Consider the following 20,321-nt stretch of genomic DNA (forward strand, 5'->3'; position numbering starts at 1 on the left):
AGTTCCTTGGGTTCTTATCTATTTAAATGTCTATTGTCTGAAGGCAGAGTGCAAGGGCTAGGCAATGGGCCTAGGGATCCGCTCAGGACCCCACAGCTGGGGAGTATCTGAGGCCAGATTTCAACCCAGGACCACATGTCTGTAGGCCTGGTTCTCAGTTTGCTGAGCCACCCATTTTGCCCCTTCAAAGTTAGTTGAATCTTCTCCCTGACACGCAGGTGAAGTCAATGCTATTACCAGAACAGTCAAAAGGAATCCTTTTAAATAGCCCATTGCTTTTTAGGTTTCTGTTTGAAAAGTCTGTTTCTTCTCTCTCTCTCTTTTTCTCTCTCCCCTGCTCTGATACCTCCTCCTGCCCCAGTCCACGTGGAGCCCAGGCTGCCCACGTGGAGCCAACACCCCCCCCCCCCCCCCCCCCTCCGTTTTGTTACCAGTCAAGGCAAGGATCTGGGTTTTTTGGGCATGCAGGTCACCAGGTGATTGCAATCTTGGTTGAATCAGGTGGGCCAGGTGAGTGAGAGAAAGACCGCTGGGGTGGGCAGGGCCAGGGCCAGAGCCAGAGCCGGAGCGCAGACAAGCGGGGCCAAGAGGAGCGGGCAGCCGGGGTGGGCAGTCCAAAGCGGATGGCGGCGGCAGGCAGGCAGACAGGGCTGGGAGCTAATGGCTGGAACGAGAAGCTTTGCGAGGGTAAAACAAAACAAAACAAAACAAAAACTTGGCCAGAGAAATGTGGCTCAAAAAAATTTCTAGGCACTAGATATTAAAAGTTGAAGTAAAGATCAGAAAAGAAATCAGAAGATTGAGAGTTTTTTCTCCCATGAGGTCACCAAAACAGTAAAGACTAAAATTTAGGGGAGACTGAGGCATCTGAGGCAGAAATTAGTTTCTCTCTGCAAGGAGTATTATATTTTTTAGAGGTTTATTAGAGATTAAGGATTAAGAGAAATACAGGATAAAAAACGTGTGCCTAGGCCAGAGAGGCCTAGACAAGATAATCTCACATCATGGAAGAGCCGCATCTGCTCCAAAACGGAAGTCCAAAAGTGAGCACAAAAGCCTTTGCAATCAGGTTAAATCCCTTCTCAGTCTCGTCCCACCTCAGAATTCTGTGAGATTATTTGCAATCAGGTTAAATCCCTTCTCAATCTCGGCCCATCTCAGAATTCTGTGAGATTACAAAGCATTTTGGGGAAGTGGAGCAAGGGCTTGTGGGGATTGAAGTCCAGAGTTCGAGGCTATTTTTACACATACAAGCCACAGGCTCCTAGTTTCAAAGTTTGTGAGTCATCAGTTGGGTACTACATTGCATATAGCAATCAAGTTTGTATTATAAACTCAGAAATCATGTTTTCATGCAGAGAGTCCCTGAGGAAAAGTAGATATTCTCTCTATAAACGATCGAAAATCCTACTTTCTGTCTTGGAGAGGTACAGTTGTTCTTAAAGTAAGCTGATTTCATTGCCCATATTTACCAGAGTTGATTATATTTATTTTTGCCTTTTGCATCTGATTTGTATAGATAACATATCTTCCATTAAAAACTTATAAATTCAAGTTTCTTTTCATAATTTCTGTTGATGGAAGTTACATATATATATATATATATACATATATATAAAATTTAGATTTTTTTTCTCTCTTAGTACTTTAGCTTTAGAAATGCTTGTTGAGGGAGCAGTTGGGTAGCTCAGTGGATTAAGAGGCAGGCCTAGAGATGAGAGGTCCTAGATTCAAATCTGGCCTCAGTCCCTTCCTAGCTGTATGACCCTGGGCAAATCACCTAACCCTCATTGCCCAGCCCTTACCACTCTTCTGCCTTAGAACCATTACACAGTATTGATTCTAAGGTGGAAGATAAGGGTTTTTAAAAAAAAAGCAAGAAAGAAATGCTTGTTGACTTTTCCACCCTCATATGAGAAATTCTTTCATTAAAAAAAAAATGAAAGACATGGTTATTATAATAAGTTGGTCAATGTTTTCTTCATACCTTTTGTTCATCTCTAGCCCTATTGTTGGATTTCAGTTTGTTTTTGTACAGATTCAGGGTAGCTAAATCACCCTATAGCCGTAGTACTAGTAACCCTGGATTTTTCAGGTTAATATATGGGGTAATTCAGGAATTGTACAAAGTTGATACCTATTATATCACCTATAGAACAAAATGCTCCTATATTTTTATGGTAGTATTTTTCAAAATCACATTTTTGATATTAAGACTAATTTGCTTGTAAAACAATGGTTAGGAACTTTCTTAGTTAGGAAACATAAGCAGAGCTTATGGAAACCACTGTCAGAGATTATTTTGGCTCAATGTAATGAAGAATTTCCCAACAATTAGATCTATCAAAAAATACATTTAGTCTCCTCCAGAGATAGTGTATTCTTTTTCACAGAGGTGTCAAAGCGAGTTATCATTTGTCAGGATTGTTATAGAGGATTTCATTTCATCCAGGTAGAAAAGTTAGATTAGATAACCCCTTAGATTTCTTCTAGGGCAGATAGGTGGCATAGTTGATAGAGCACTGGGCTTGTAATCAGTAAGAACTCCCTTAGGTTATCATATCAATTAGCTGTTTCCCTAAACTGTATGTGCTTTACTGCAAGGAATGAAGTGGAGTGTGGAGTCAAATAGAAGTACCTTCTGAAAAGTTTGAGATAATAGGAGACTTTGAGGCCTATATTAGACATTTTTTGGAGGAAAAAAATCTTTCCCCACTTTTTTTTTTTTGGCCACTAAGTGATAACATTTAAAGAGAGAACCTGAAGTTCCTATTAGATGAATAGGGTTATGGGACCTATTTTGTCACAGTCATAACTATTGACCAGGCAGTAGGTTTATATAGTAGTGATGCCCATGAAAGGAAGATATTCCTTTCCACTAAAAGGTTTCTATTTTTATTGAAATAAATAATCTTAGGTTGTTGCCTGGGGTCACTGCTAATGTTTGATGAAAGGGATTCCCACTCTTCATTCTTCATAGGGGCACTTAAGAATTTTTAAGTTATAGCTGTGAGATACACCTGCTTCGACACCCTTGAAAGTTAGAAGAAGGAATTTTTGCTTTTGAAGATTATAAGAAAGAATATAAATAACCATGAAAATAAAGAGAAAAGGAAAATGTTGAAAAGAAGAATATATCATCCTTCCTTCCTAATTTTCTTTTCTTTATTCCCATTCCTCTATTCCTGCTATTGAAATCTTTATTTTAAAGACTTAGTTCAAATGCCTTCTTATCCAAGAAACCTTTCATTATTTTGGTTTTTATATTCTTTGCAAGATCTATTATAGTGCAATATCAATACAATATCAACCAGCGAGTGTTTAATTAAGTGTCCTACTACATAGTTACAAGGTATAGTAGATAGAGCACTAGACCTTGAGTCAGGAAGGTTTGACTTTTGACGATAGATATTTGCTCAGTGTGACCCTGATTGAGTTATTTGACCTGTTTGCCTCAGTTTCCTCAACTTTAAAATGGGAATTATATTAGACCCACCTTGCAAGATTGTCGTGAGGATCAAATGAGATAATGTTTGTCAAGCTCTTTCACAGTGCCTGACACAGAGATGACATTTAACAAATGTTTATTTTCTTCTTTCTTCCTAGATTGTTAGCTCCTTGAGGGCAGTGATTGAGTTTGTTCTAAACTTTGTATTTACACTGTGTTAAGACATATCTATTCTCGTAATATGACTAAAGCAGGGTTTTTTTTGTTTGTTTAACTTTTCTGTTCTTCTAGCGGAAATAGCCCAAAGATACAGGATAAGCAAATACCCTACCCTAAAACTGTTCCGAAATGGTATGATGATGAAGAGAGAATACAGGGGTCAGAGATCAGTGACAGCAATAGCAGATTACATCAGGCAACAAAAAAGTGACCCTATTCAAGAAGTTCATGACTTGGAAGAAATCAAATTTCTTGATGTAAGTTCTTCAAGCAATTTTGCTTAATTCACAATGAAAATTGTTGGTTAGAATGTATAGTGTATGTTTAAGTCTTATAATTTGAAATAATGGTGTATGTGTGTGTGTGTGTGTGTGTGTGTGTGTGTGTGTAAATGTAAAAGAAGTCCAAATATTTTTTTCAATTACACATTGCTCAAATTAGGTTAACCAAAGAAAGAGTACAGAAAAAAACATCAGAATCAGTCTGAAAGTTTGTGTTTGCATCTTGGCTCTGCTATTTGCTATCTGTATGATGTTGGCAGTTACTAACTTTTCTGAAGTTCCTTTATGTGTAAAATGAGGGAGTAGGGTCCTAGGCACTGTAAGGTTCCTTTAAACTCTCAAGTCAATGCTCCTAGAAGGAATGCCATATGTGTGTGTGTGTGTGTGTGTGTGTGTGTGTGTACATATATATATATATAGTTACTTTATGAATTTACTTTAATGAATCAGGGTAAGATAATCATTTATCAGTTGTTTTAAGTGTTTATTTGAAATGGTGCTTAAAAACAGTTTGTTCTTTTAAATATTTTACATATTTCCCCCTTTTTATACCATTAATTTTCCTTAAAATTCCTTTTTTTCCACCATAAATTGTTCAAAGGTCAGTTGAAGTGCTTATTTATAAACCTACTCAGCCCAGTCTTTTTCAGGTCATCACAAATTCTAAATTTGTGTAGTTCCATTTACTGATCTTTTATTATATTTTAGAATGCATCTAACCCAAAGTTTAAAAGTCTTAAACAAGAAAAGAAATTCACTAATTAAACATTTAAAATACTTTTTGGTTTTTCTAAATAAAATACTGAAAAGAAATATTAATAATGTTTTGGTTATCATAAGCATTAATACTATTTAACCAGACTTTTTTCATATTATGGGTTTTAAGTGTTTGAAACTGAATTTATATTTATTCATCATTTGGAAACATGAAAGACACCTAAGAGTTGTTTATGGATGACCTCAGGAAGGGGTATATGAATAGCGTCATGTTAATACAGTATAGGAGTAAGATAGAGAAAATCATATATTAAAAACATTATGTGCATGGTTTCTTTTATATTTATAGCGCAGTAAAAGAACAATCATTGGATATTTTGAACAAAAGGACTCAGACAACTATAGGACCTTTGAAAGAGTAGCAAATATTTTGCATGATGATTGTGTCTTCTTTTCTGCATTTGGGTAAGTTGATTAATGTTAGTTTTTTGTTTTTTTTTTTATTCAAATGACCTCATGGATCCCATCTCACTCTGAAACTTTGTGATGTGACTTTATGTTAAATTTTAGCTGCTGTTGAAGAGTATTATTATGTATATCTATATATAAAAAAGCAACATAGTTGCTTTTTCCTGGAGCCAAAACAGTGGCTCTACATTCTATCGTTTTTCAGAGGCAGTTTAAAGAATGGATCTAAGTATCCTGCCTGATAGAATTATTTCCTAATATATTAAGGTCTAGAAGGGTGGAGGAATTAGAGAGTGACTGGAATCCCACAGTGATGGGAAAATTGATATGGATACTAGAAGTCATTAACAGGTAAATCCAGATGATATCCAAAAAAAGTGATAAAGCAATTAAAAAAACCCCCTCAAACTAGAAAATTTTAAAAACTAAAGTCTCACAGAGAAGAAAGCAGCCACAGAAATATTGATGGGAACAATTTAAAAGCACAGAGCTGATATAGAAGGTTTTAAGACAGAGGAGCGAGGATAGCAAACCAGACAGGTGGGGGGCAAATTGACAAATAATTGACAGTTGAAGTTCTCAACAGTGTTGACTATGCTACTCTTTTAAAGGGCATCCTCCCTAGAGTGAAGTTATTAATACATTACCAACCAGCATTATGTGGAGGATTCCTAAACTGAGTGCTGTATCTTTTTCATTTTATTATTATTATTATTATTGTCAATAATCAACAAGATTAAATCTCAATAATCTACAAGTTATTATTCCTTTATACCATTAACATCCAACATGTTTAGGGGCAGCTGGGTGGCTCAGTGGATTGAGAGCCAGGCCCAGAGATGGGAGATCCAGGGTTCAAATTTGGCCTCAGGCATTTCCTAGCTGTGTGACCCTGGGCAAGTCACTTAACCTCCATTGCCCAGCCCTTGCTACTCTTCTATCTTGGAACCAATACACAGTATTGATTCTAAGACAGAAGATAAAGGTTTTAAAAAAAATCTAACATGTTTATCTCCTTTGGCCTATTTAAGATCAATATCAAGCTTTTTCCATTTGACCTGATACTGCCTCACCTACTATTGCAAGGTATGAAAGAATTTGAAATCTAGGCCATCCTAAACTCCAGTTTCCCATAGAGTTCCAATAACTCATGGACAGGAAAGGGTAGGTTCAAAAGAGTATTTATGTCTTGCAGCTAGTCACCCATATCTGTACTGTCTAGTTAATCAAGCCTTCCTATCACTGTTACCTTAAAAAACCAGAACTACTCCTTTCAGCCTACCAAGAGTTACCTCCAAGGTAACTATTTAAAAAGGCCTGGGTTTACTGTTTTAAGGAGATATAGGATGAGAAGACTCTTAATTCAGCTTCCTCTTAGGGAGAAATCTTTGATCTTTTTTCAACCTTGCTTGTCAACTGAATATATTGGTTATCATTCCATGTTTCTCCCCACTGCCTCCATTGTTTCACTTCTGTATTTTTTCTTAAGTCATCTCATCTCAGACTTTTTAAGTACAAGCCCCTTTCTCCTCCTGATAAAGTATTTTTCTGGCCCTACTTAATTGGGTAACAAGTCTTAACCTCTGACTGTATTCTTGCAATAAAAGTTCTTTTAAAATCCTTGAGTTAATCTCAGTTAAACCTGGCACATAACAAGCAGTAGCTAAGACAATTTGTTAAGCTCCCTTGTAATGCTGAGTCTATGATTGATCTTTGAATGGCAAACTTCAAATTCTGGAGTCATATGATAACTCAATTAGGAAGTTTTCTAAGATGAGATTCAGCTTGAATGAGAAAGCACTATTCTCACGAAACCTCTATGTTAAGACCTCGATTAGCTTTAGTTATGAACTTATTGAGAGTTAACATAATTGTACAAAGAATTGTACAAAGAATTGAATAAAGCCAAGTATTCTATACATGGAGGTGATGAGAAAGTACATGAGAGATGATGCTCCATGTAAAGATATAAATGTGAGAAGTGGATTATACCTGAAGAGGATAGCAAGGGTAGCTGGTATATAGAATACATAAAAGGAAGGAGTATTGTGAAATCAGTGAGAGGGTAGGCAAGAATCAGATGGTCAAAGGCTTTACATACCAAAGAGTGAAGTTTAAATTTAAAATATAGGTACAGTGGAAAGTTATTGGAAATTTTTGACTCAAGGAATGGCATGGTCAGACCCATGCTCTAAAAAGATTATTTAGCAGCTATATTGGAGAGGAGGAAGAAAAAAAAAGGAGGGCAATTTAAATTCTAAAATTACCAATCTAGCTATAAATCTAGATTTATAGTGATGGCAAAAACACAAACCCTATTAGTTTAAAATTTCCCTTTTGTTCTATGTACTCTTCAGTTTCTTAAAAAATACACCTTTAAAATTGCATCTTAAAGTTACTGTATAATCATAAGTGATGAAAATGATGGACAGTTGTAAAAATTAAAATTTGATCTCAATAATAAAAATATTATATTTTAGGAGATTTATTAATGATCATTAGAAATAAAGGAATAAAGAGGATACAAAATAAAGACCACATGCACATGGTTGATTAGCCATTTCAAAATCCCCACTTACCACTGCCATGCTCGTTGACAGGGCCAAAAAGGGGGAAGGACCTTCCATGTCCCTGCCTAATATCCCCTATCTATGGGAAGTAGGTAAGGACAGGAATTCAGTGGGATCCCAAGAAATGTTCTTTTTTAGGGTAACAGATTTTCAATTATAAATTCCCCCTGAGATCCACGGAAGGCTAGTCTCTCCAATGGATCTTATAAACATAACCAACTTTTAAATTACAATAATTTGGGGATAAAAGGGAAAAGAATAAAACCAATGATTGCTAGGTGCATTGACCAAAAGCCAATTAGAGGTCAGTCTCTTTTGGCATAAGATTATACATACAGAACAAATAAATTCAAACCCACACAGCTCAAATCACCACATCCCAAAGTTCACTCTGGATCTTCTGGTGCAATGTGGAGGCATCTTCATGGTGACTTCTCCAAACAGTGAACTTTTTGGATTTGGAGAGGTAGCATGTTTCTTAACCTAAAATTTCTCTCAAAAAAAACTTAAACTTTGCATTTTAGGATAATAATACATTCCCTCCTGAAGAGGATATTGAAAAACACAGGGATCACTTAGGGATGCATGGCTGAGTTATGGGGTATATGAGTCAATTGGCAAGAGAAATCAAAAACATTAAAAAAAAATCCAAATAAAAGAGAAAAGATAACTTCTGGATGAAATGTAGACTGTCAAAATCTTATGTGAAAAAAATTTAAGTAAAGTAAAATAAACCTGTAAAAGGTCTTTGAATCAGGACCCAATTAAAGTACTTTGTATCCCACAAGTCTGTAGGATAAATGCAGTAATATTTCACTTACCCCTTTGCAACCAAGACTACAGGAAGTTGTCATACTATGAGAGAGAAAAAAGGACTAGATTTTTGTCTGATAGGGAAGTGTCATTCCCTGGTCTGATTTACCTTCACTCTCAGGGAAATGGGGAGCCAGGATGATAGACAAACTTTGGTACTTGTCTGTGAATATTTCACAAAGAGTCTTAACATATGTCAAGTGCCACAACCTCGAGTCTCACACTAAGTTCAAGACCTTTTGTATTGGCTTTGAAGTTCATCAATCCTACCTGGATTGGTTTGGTCATTTTTGACCTTGTGCTCCTTGGCACTGTGCAGGTTTTCGTAAACCTCATTGGGATTGATTGGTCTCCTTGACCTTGAGCTTCTTGGCACTACATAATGGCTCTTTTGTTCCCTTCTTATGGAATCAGACACAATCATTAATCACAGTCCCATAAATTTATCAATAAATGGTGGGTTTTCATAGTCTAAAGTTTTTGGGTATGCATTAATAGTACAGCAAATATATATTTTAACTTATATTACTTCAAAATCAAAAAAGTTTAAGAAAAATCTTTTTAATACTGTCAATGTGCTTCAAATACGAGAGAGAGAGAGAGAGAGAGAGAGAGAGAGACAGAGAGAGAGAGAGAGAGAGAGAGAGAGAGAGAGAGAGGGAGAATAGTAGGAAGGACCTAAGCCAAATGGCCTAGGCCTGAGCCTTAAGAGAGACTAGTCAGTCTTTTATCACTCACCACAAGATCGTTCTAAAGCAAAACTCCCATCCTTCACCGAAATCCTCAACTCCTGAACTCAGTTCAGAGAGCCAGCTCCTCCAAACTAACTCCAAACTCCAACTAAGTTCAGAGAGCCTCCTCTGAACTCCTGACCTCCTTTTAAAGAGAATTTTCTCTTATGTCACCTCCCCTAAATTTTCACATCTACCAATCACAGTAGACACTTTTCCCCAGGACTGTCCATTCTTAGTTCACATCTTCTTTTGTTATCACCTTCTCTGATTATATCTTCTGAGAATTTCACATCTCTTTGCTAAGCTTGCCCTTTGTAAGTTGCTTGACCTTTTAGTGATTAATTTAACCTTTATAGGTACTTATCACCTTTTTGTATTAGATCTGAAATAGACCACCTAGCTTAGGGTTTTTGCTTCACTATAAGAATGAGTTGGGCTTTTCATTGTTCAATCAGGAATTTTACAACTTTATCTTCCCCTAAGGCACTGTCTGAGCAGGGTGGAGTAATTTTAAAGTTCTCAATACATTCCTGACTATGTACCTCCATTGTAGAAAATGGGGAATAGCTTAATCAAATCTTCTGAAGTAGAGTCCGAGCAGTTTTAAGATTCACAGTATATGTTTGGAAGTGGAGTAAGATAAAAACAAAAGATTAATAAAATTTTTTGAAGTAAAATAATAGATGATTTTTTTGGGGAAATTCTATACTGGCTTTAATTTTTTTAAAAATATTTTTCCCCCAAAACATTACTATTATTTCCCAATAGACCTGTTCCTTGTAATAGGAACTTCATATATAATATGACATCAAATTACATGGAGGGGGGCTGATTTGTTAACTGTATTTTGTGAACAGAAGCTACCCTCCCTCCCAACACATACACTTTTCTCACATTTCATTGTCCACATCATCTTGGTTACTTTTCTCTAACGTTATCTCACTTACTCTCTAACGAGTGCCTACCTCTCCTGTTGTAGGCTATATTCTCTAGTTTGCTTATGTGCCATTTCCCTGTCCAATACCAGAAATGAAATGTGCTGCAAGCATGAGATGCTTTTGACTATAAGGCACTCATAACACCCCCCTCCCCATCACACTTTGGCATTTTTTATAATGTTCAACTTTACTATTTTTACTATTATAAAATCTTAATATGCTTTACAAGTTAAAAAAAAACAAGTATAATCAAGGAAATAAAGCAACACTTTAACTATGTCTGAAAATACAGACTTCATTCCTTGTTTTTCTCCATCTTTTTGGCAGTAGGTAAGAGACATACTTTATATAAAATTTTGTAAAGTAACAGTTGACAGCTGCATTGATGAGAATTCTGAAGTATTTTAATTTTCATTTACCTTAATATCATGTAAACTGATCTGGTTCTTTGCCTCCAACTCATTCAAGATTTTCCAATTTTCTCATAATTCTTTATGTTTGTCATTTCTTACCACACAGTTGTATTTAGTATTAAGAATAGTCAATCATTATTACCATTGTTTGTTTAGCTATTACCCAATTCATAAGTATCCATTTTGCCACCAGTTTTTGTTTAAAAGTGCACATATGAATTTCACATTTTTTCACATTTCTCAGTGTTTGAGTTCCTTAGATATATGTCTAATAGTTGCATTGCTGAATAAAAGGGTAAATACAGGGACCTAAGTTGTTCAGTGGTTAGAGAGGTCTGGAGATGGAAAGTCTTGGGTTGAAATGTGGCTTAAGACACTTCCTTAGCTCTGTGACCCTGAGCAAGTCACTTAACATGCATTGCCTAGCTCTTACCTCCCTCTGCCTTATAATTGATACTTAGTATCAATTTTAAGACATGATAGGTTTTTTTTTTAAAAGGGCATGTAGTTGATTGTTTCTTTTTTTAAGATTGTTTTTCTTCAGAATTAGACTAATTTACAGCTTTTTCAACCGATCATTAGAGTTCTTGTCTTTCCCAACTTCCTCCAACATTTGTTTTTTTTCATATTTGTCTTTCTGAGTATGAAGTGAATCTAGTTGTTTTGATTTGCACATCTCTTATTATGAGTGATTTGGAGGATTGTTTCATATGGTTTCTCCTTTTGAAAAGTACCTAGTCCTACCTTTTGTCCATTTGTTGATTGAGGAATGGCTCTTATTCTTATGTATTGTTATCTATCTCAGATTTATCTTAGATATGAGAGTTTTATCAAAGATACTTGCTACAAAGATTTTTTTTCCCCCATTTAATTGCTTTGCTTTGGATTATATTATAACTGCATTTTTTTAGTACAAAAGCTTTTTAGGTTTATATAATGAGATGTTTTATCTCTTTTCATGACATCCTTTTTTTGGAGAAGAACTCTTCAACTATAGTTGTCTAAAATATTTCTACTCTTAATTTTTTAATGTTGCAACATCATAAATAAAGGCAGTCTATTTAAATGTAGGAAATGGTCTTTTATCACTTGGAGCTTATTGCAGCTGGTGTAAGATATACTAAACTGATTTCTCATTTTCCTAGCAGTTTTTGCCAAATAGGGAGTACTTATTCCAGTAGTTGTCATCCTTGAGTTTATAAAATATGTTTAGTTACTTCTGGTCTTGCTTACCACTATGATCCTTTGATCAATTTTTCTATTTTTTTTCACCAGTACCTAATAATTTTGTGGATCATTGCTTTATAGTAGAGTTGAATTCTGGTTTTCTTCATTTTAATTTTTTTTATATGTAGTTTTCCATTGGGATGTAATTAGCAAAGCTATTGAAATTTCATTCCTGTTTTTTTTTAACTTCTGTTGTCCTAGTAGGAAAAGTATCTTCACTTATTTCTTTATTCTTATTAGGTCTGTTTCAAAACCAGAAAGATTTAGTGGAGACAATGTAATCTACAGACCACCAGGGGTAAGTTTATTGAAAAAGTGATCTGCCACTTGTAATCTATGGTATATACTATATCTTTCTATCTGTAGACTTTCTCTTTCTCTCTATTCATAAGATCATCAGAGAATTTTTAAATCTGAAAACTGCTTTAAGAAATTATTTTTAAAATGTGGAAATTAAGGCCCAATGAAGTTAAATGACTTGTTGCAAGGTTACTCAGTGATAGGGTCATAACTTGAAGTTAGATCTCTTCCCAGGCTAGAGTTCTGTTATGCCAAACTGTCTCTCTTTAAGGATAGCAAGCTTCTGCCATTTGAATAAACTGCTTCCTAAGCATAAATATGATGTCTTTATAAAGAGTTATAAAAACTTATTAAAGTCAATATACATCTTTGTAGCATTAGAAGAAATAATATTATATTGGAACAGGTTCACACTTTTTCTAGTGCTTTTTTTTTTTGCTTTCCATCCATTTAGTTTTTGGCCCCAAACTAGAAGTTTAAGCATTAACAGGTTACATTTACTATTGCCAAAAGCTCAAAGTCTTCCAGGAATTGAATTAAAGCCTTGATTCTTGTCAGACAATAAGGAAGCACCTATATGATTTGTAGCTGTCTGGCTACCAATAGCATAGCAGAGCATTGACCTGGAAACAGTATGTAGCTCCCTAGAATGAGCATACATACCCCGTTAGTATCTGGCAGGTTTGATGGAAATGAGCCATTACATCAGATTATAAGTAGAAATTAGGGTCATATAAAACAAAGTGATGGGGGGGGGGGAAATAGTGGTTATAATTGTTAATAATGAAACATAATGTTCTAAGGTTTCTTTCCTTTAAAACAAATATAAAATATAAGCATTATTTTGGCCATGTATAGATAAAAACCCTAAAATTTAGAGTGGTTCACTTATGATCACACAGCTAATAATAAATGTTGAACTAGGATTCAAACCGAGCACTCCCAAACCCAAGTCCATTTTCTCTCTACCACTACCACTATACTTCTCCATTGCCTCTGAGGAGGATTCTGCAGTTTTAGGGTTCTTATAGGTACCAGAATTTGGCACCATACCTTTTCTTAGATTTCTTTTACTAAATATATCAACTAAACTTTTGACTTTCCTCTTAGTAGAAAATGAGGAAGTATTTTTGACCAAAGGGGCTCCTTAAATTCAGGCTCTAATTCCATTTCAGCTCTTGCCTTTAGGAATCATTTGTGTATGTTAAAAAAAAAAATCTAAATAACTCTATTAGCTTTGTCATTAAATTTTTAGAAAGAAGATAAGAAGCTAACATTTATCAAGCACTTTGTTTCTAAGGAATGTGTCTTTTGGCCAGAATCTTTATAGAATTCATGAAAGAAAAGAGGCCTTTTTTATAGTTATATAATTCAGAATTCCTAAATAGCATTCTCTTGAGCTAAAATTTAGTACCCAGTTTCTACCCAGGAGCCATCTTATTAATTTCATGTTGTTTAATATGATAAACATTGATAAATATTTTGATATACTCCAATATCTAATAACTTTTAAAACTATAAGAAATTAAAGAAAATTTAAATATTACTTACTCTTTTAAAGACATTTCTTTACTTTGAAGTGATGCATCTATCTAATATTGGTTAATTTTTCTCCCTCTTGATGAAATTTTCATGTATGCCCATGAATTGCTTTGCCTGCTAGGTTCTTTTCTGATTCGTATATTGTTGCACATATAGTCATTTGGTATATACTTAATGAATAATTGAATTTTTAGGGATCACTTAACCAGTTAATTGATAAAATAGCCATCTTAAATCTTTGTTGTGTTTTCCAAGTACCTAAAAGAATTGTTATCAAAACTTAGGCTCAATTTCTTTTCCTAACAGGAAAATGCTCCAGATATGGTATACTTGGGATCTCTAACAAATTTTGACTTAGTTTATGCTTGGACTCAAGATAAATGTGTTCCTCTTGTTCGGGAAATAACATTTGAAAATGGAGAGGTATGGAATTTACAACATTGTATTTTTAATTTATATTCATCACAGAGTAAGTTTTCTTCATCCCTTAGGTGGCAGAAATTACTCATGTGTGCTGTTAGAATTGAAGATGGAGAAAAAGCAGTTATTTCCCCCTTCCCATCATCCCTTTTAATATAGATTTAACCATAGTAAAAATGAAACCTCTGTTAAAGTCTTCCTGATGTCTCATCTTGGATGGAGGTGTGACCTTTGGTTTTTCAAAGACTATTTGAGTTCTGACAGGTCTTGTTAAGATGGAAAAGATGGTAGTGGACTACATCCATATATATATATCATCTCTGGACTGGCCTAGATAAATGAGGAAAGGCCTATCACTAGAAAACTGGGCACTGGTAATGAATTTTTTTCAGCCAGATCAACTTCTGAAAACCTTCTTATCAGTATGTGAGAAGTTGTGAAAGGAGGAGTACCAACACTGATACGATCACAAATATTTAAAGTTTAGATATAAGTAAAAATGAACATGATTATAAAGCTAGTTAAAATCATAAAATTCTATGACAGTTACCTTACTATTCTATAATTTAGAGTAATTTACATTCCCATAATGTTTTAAGGTTTATAAAGTACTGTGATTGCAACTAAGCTCTCTCCTTTGAGATATCACAAGTAGATTTTTATTTTATAGATGAGAAATAGAAGCTTAGAGAGGGTTAAAGCACTTGGTTATGGTCACATAGCTAGTAGTGTTTGAGAATTTTCTGACTTCAAACCCAGTGGTCTTTTATCTGTCAGATGTTCTTATAATGTCTCAATTGAGACTGAGGAGGTCATGGAATTTGGATGGGGAGAAAAATTACATATTTCTCTTCACTAAACCATTGTTTCCTTTGTATTTCTATGTGTTTTATTTTATACATTTAAAAACATTATTCTAGGGAATAGGCTTCCCCATTTTGTCACAAAAATATTATGAACCTCTTTTCTATACAGTGCCATGATGATATAGAAATAAATCTAATACAAGTACTTCCTTCAATCTGTATCTGAATAATAATTGTTTGTATGTTGTTTGAATTGAAGTTGGAGAGAAAACAGTTACTTCTTTGGGTCCCTTTACCAAATCCAAGCATCTCATGCACCAAAATAAACTCCTCAGTCTAGCACTAATGTAAAACAACTGCCAAAAAGATTGAGGAGTCTTAAAGAAGTAAATATTGATCTCAGATATAAACTGTGTGACCCCAAGGCAAGTCATTTAACCCCAGTAACCTAGCCCTTGCCACTCTTCAGTCTTGGAACAAATACTTGTATTTCTAAGATAGAAGGTAAGGGTTGCAAAATAAAAATAAAGATTGAAAGATTAAACTGATTTTTCAGACCAACTGATTCTCAGGTCTTGTCTTTCTTATCCCAATGTGAGTCGTTTTGAAAGAAAAAAAAATCCATTAGTAGTTGTTGAGCCTCTCAAGGGGCCAAGAGGATGGGGCAAAGAAGCTGAATCCAGATCTCACAGTAGATGAACCATAAATTCATCTTTTCGAGTGAAACATCTTTTCAAACTATTAAGACTATAAAACCAAAGTAAATATCCCATTATGCTCACTGTAAAGGGATTTTTACCTTTGCTTGAAATTCATTTGATTTCAAGTTACAGGTGCATTTGTTGCTCTTGTTCATTGTTTCAGTTATGTCTAACTCTTCATGACCCAATTTGGGGTTTTCTTGGAAAAGATACTAGAGTGGTTTGTAGTTTTTTTCTCCAGCTCATTTTACAGATTAGAAAACTGAATAAAAAAGGGCTAAATGACTTACCCAGGGTCACATAGCCAGTAAGTGTGTGAGACCAGATTTGAACACAGGAAGATGTCTTTCTGACTCCAGGCCAGGCACACTATCCAATGCATCATTTAGTTGCCCTTATAGGTACATTAGCAATTCATGAAAAAGCTTTGTAAACTTTAAGAATGTTAACTTGTCAGTTCCCAAGATTGATTTTTTAAAATCTCTTGTAATCTTTTGAGATCCTCTTAATTCCTAGATAGAGATGAAAGGTCCTTACATTTAGAGCCCAAAGTGACCTTTGGGGTTATCTAGGCTAATCCTTTTATAGATGAGAAAAACAACTTTCAGATATGTTTAGTATCCAAAGTCTTACAAATTCTAGGTGGCAAAGTTCTGAACCAAGGTTTTCTGACTCTTAAGCACAAGCTGCTGAACCCCTGGTATTTATATTTCTAGATAAAGCTATATATTTTTTCCTGTTTCTTATGTTTTTTCTTTGCAATGTTATTTGATGCTATTTAAGTATTATAATTCATTGTCAGTGCCATCTTTAAGTAAAATGTCACCTGTTTATTTCTTTGAATTGTCTGTTTTTATTGTTGCCTTGCCTATGATCATGATTGCCTGCATCCTTTTAAAAAAAATCAGCTGAGAAATAATTGATTTTTGCTTTAGCCCATTATTTTAATTTTGCATGAGTCTTTGTTTTAGTGTTTTTCTTGTTAACAATATATTGTTGGATTCTGATTTCTTATTCATTCTTTTTCCATTTTATGAATGAATTCATCCCATTTACATTCACAGTTTTGATTGCTAATTGTGTGCTAATTGCTAATTTCCCTCTAGCCTATTCTGTTAAAACTTTTTCTTTCAATTAAATTTAGTAACCATTTATAAAATGTCTACTATGTGCCAGGTACCATGTTAAGTACTGAGAATACAAATAAGAAAAAGAAAGTTCCTGCTCTCAAGGAACTTACAGTCAAATGGATGCTAGAAAGCAGGAAAGTACTGAGTGGACAACAAGGCTCATCTAGTTGAAACCAAGCAGAACTTGTTCTTTTCTTTCCTTTTTAAAGCCTTCTTCAGAAATCCCTCTCCAAGTTTAGGGCTTGTTTTGTTGGTGATTAATCCATTCTACCTGAATCTGTTCCCCATTTTATTTTCCCTTTTCTCCTCTCCTTGTTCCCTCCTGTTTCGCTGTTGTGTTAAATGTATTGCTACACCAAATTCTGTATGCGATTGTGTTTGTATTCTATCCTGATTTTACTACTTCAGATGAAAATGAGATTCAAGTGACTCCTGTTTCCCTCTCTTCTTCCTTATTTAGATAGACTTCTTTTTGTGCCCTCTGGTGATGTGAAATATTCCTTTTCTCTTTCTTCCTTTTCTTTCCATTCTTTTAAAATCATTAAAACCTATCAAATCTACTCCCACTCCCCCTGTTTTCACTCCCTTTATAACCCTGAATGATACTGGGTTTCTGAACAGGACACTTAAATCTCTTTCCCCCTCTCATTAGCATGCAACTACTTTATCCTTATAAAGATTCTTTGGATTGCTCACTTGCATTTATACCTTTTACATGTTTTTTAATCCCTTTGTTTATATTTCAAAGTTTCTACTTACCTCTAGTCTTTTTATCAGGAATGTTTAAAGTTCTGTATTCTACTAAAAGTCTATTTTTCTCCTATAAAATTATACACAGTTTTCCTGGATAAGTTATTTTTGGTTGTAAGCCTTTATCTTCTTGCCTTTTGAAATGTTGCATTCTCTGTGTGCTCACCTCTTTATTGTGGTAGTTGTTAAAACTTGTGTGATCTTGCCTCTGGTTCTTTGGAATTTGAACTTTCTTTCTAGCTGGGAATCTATCACTTAGGTGAGGTTTTGTATCACTTGTATTAAGTTGTTAATTCTTTCTCAGGTTCTTTTCCATATTTCTTATTTCTTTGACCTGAAAGCTCTGGATTCTTAGTGTGACATTACTAGAAGTTATCATTTTGAAGTTTCTTTCAGATTATATCTAAATTTTTTCCCTTAAGAAAAAAGTTTTGCCTTTTGTTCTAATATGTCTAGGCAGTTTCCTTTTATAATTTCTTTGTTAATATATAAAATTCAATTTTTATTTTGTTTTCAGCTTTGAATTCTTTTTCTCCTGTCTCCTCTTCCCTCCCTTGAGAAAATAAGAAAAACAAAATTCCTTACAAATATGTACAAATTTCTGTATTACTGATGTCCAAAAATAAAAATACCTCAGTCTGCACTCAGAATCCATTACCTCTTCATCTTGAGGTGGCAGCATGTTTCATCATGAGTCCTCTGGGATTGTGGTTAGTTCTGGTGTTGATCAGAGTTCCTAAGTCTTTCTTTTTAAAATTCAATTTTATTTTATCCTTGGTTCCAGATTCTCTCTCTTCCTTTTTCTCCTTGCCCATTGAGAAGGCAGGAAAAACAGTCTACTGTTTATGCCATGCAGAAAAATCCCCACACCAGCTATGTCCAAAAATAAGAAAGGAAGAAAAGAAAAAGAAGAAAGAAGAAAATGTACTTAAATATGCATTCTGAGGCCATCATTTTCTGTATCTGGATGTGGATAACTGTAAAAAGAGAAGAAGGGAGACTTTTCCTTCTTTTTAAATGATGAGGGGGTTGAATGATCTGTCTCGCTGACAAGATCGCTCCCTCCCTGGGGTTAGCTGACACCAGAGCTTGAGGCAACTGTAGAAGAGACAGAAAGAAATTTTCTATCTCTCTTCTCAATGGTTATTTTTACAAACTATACCCTTTGAGACCTAATGTGAGTACCACTGCTGGGAAAGATGTTTATATCCCAGTCAGCTGTTTCAGAGCAAAGGGTTTGTAGACAAGCCCTCTTCTATTGAGGGTGATGGCAGACCAGGTCTAGTTTGCCACAGATGGGACAGGAGTCACCCTTTGGATCCTGTCCCTTATCACTCAATCCCTTTTTGTTAACGAAGATGGCCCAAACACAGATCTGATTTAACTAAGAATTATTTTGGAAAAGGGAAAGGAAGGTATTGATGGGAAAGGGGAAAAGGATGCCCTGACAAGCTAAGCCCTCCAAGAGCTGGATCTAGGTTTGAGTCGGAGACCCAAAGGACTCTGCCTACTTCCAGCTGTCAGTCTACTTATTTTCTAAGCTAATATCTCTTATCTCTCTAAGTCCAAGTCAAATTCAAAGAAGGCAAAAGGGAGACCTAGAAATGAGTAAGGAGGCTGGCTCTGATGGGAGAGTTCAAATCAAACTCCTCCTGAGTAATGGGTTCTTGTAGGCATAAGGAAAGGTAGTAGAAAATTCCTTGATGGAAACAGGTTCACAGATAGACAGGAAAATCTCACTCTTCTCCATCTCGTGGCTTCAGATCACCCTCAGCCACCCAGGAAAAGTCCTTTTTCTCTTTCCCTTCCAGAGCTGGAAGTCCTCGGGCTGACCAGTATTCTCCTCTGCTCACAGTTCTCTCCCCACAATCCTTTGCTCTCTCTCAACTGTCACCAAGCTGTCTATCCATCAGACATGCAGGATCCTATCCAGGTCCCCTTGCCATTCTTACATAACCTTTTGTGATTTCTTGAAATACAGGATGCATAGAGGCAGTTAGGTAGCACACAGGGTAGAGCACCATGCCTGGAGTGGGGAGAACCTGGGTTCAAATCTGACCTCAGTCACTTCCTAGCTTTAGGGTCCTGGGCAAGGCACTTAACCTTGGTTGCCTAACCTATGTCACTGTTCTATCTTAGAATTGATATTAAGATAAAAGGTAAGGTTATAAAAGGAAGGAAGGAAGGAAGGAAGGAAGGAAGGAAGGAAGGAAGGAAGGAAGGAAGGAAGGAAGGAAGGAAGGAAGGAAGGAAGGAAGGAAGGAAGGAAGGAAGGAAGGAAGGAAGGAAGGAAGGAAGGAAGGAAGGAAGGAAGGAAGGAAAAGAAAGAAGAAAGAAAGGAGAAATATAGCATGCAGGTCTTTTTTCCCCCCCTCCCTTTGGTTATGGCTTTTAGTCCATTTATTCTTTTTTTATTTTTTTAACTATTACCTCCTATCTTAGAACCAGTACTAAATTCCAAGGCAGAAATGCAGTAAGGGCTTGGCAATTGGAGTTACGTGACTTGCCCAGGATCATACAGCTAGGAAATGTATAAGGCCAGATAAGACCCCAGAACCTCCTGTCTGTAGAGGTCTGGCTCTCTATCCACTGAGCTACTGAGCTGCCCTAGTCCATTTATTCATGAATAAGCTCTTACTGAACTATTTTCCAAGTTGTTTTTGATTTGAGATACTTCACATTTTCTTCTATTCTTCAATATTTTGACTTCATTTTAATATTATTTTGTTTTCTCAGGGAGTTATCAACTTCAAATTTTCAAGGAATTACTTGGGTACTAAGTTGTTAATTCTTTCCAGAAATTCTCATATCTTATTTTTCTTTTGCTTCTTTTTTCTAGTGCTG

General features: G+C 35.3%; 1 protein-coding gene across 1 annotated transcript in view; it reads left to right on the top strand.

The window, feature by feature from the left end:
- Window positions 1–20,321, top strand: part of ERP44 (endoplasmic reticulum protein 44) — a 122,577-nt gene that overhangs the window by 51,603 nt on the left and 50,653 nt on the right. Inside the window, exons 5-8 of the mRNA XM_007498991.3 lie at window positions 3,740–3,924; window positions 5,015–5,130; window positions 12,069–12,126; window positions 13,977–14,093. Coding sequence (XP_007499053.1) covers window positions 3,740–3,924; window positions 5,015–5,130; window positions 12,069–12,126; window positions 13,977–14,093 — 476 coding nt within the window. The remainder of the gene's footprint in view (window positions 1–3,739; window positions 3,925–5,014; window positions 5,131–12,068; window positions 12,127–13,976; window positions 14,094–20,321) is intronic.

Source organism: Monodelphis domestica, chromosome 7 (genome assembly GCF_027887165.1).
Source record: "Monodelphis domestica isolate mMonDom1 chromosome 7, mMonDom1.pri, whole genome shotgun sequence".
Classification (NCBI taxonomy): Eukaryota; Metazoa; Chordata; class Mammalia; order Didelphimorphia; family Didelphidae; genus Monodelphis; species Monodelphis domestica.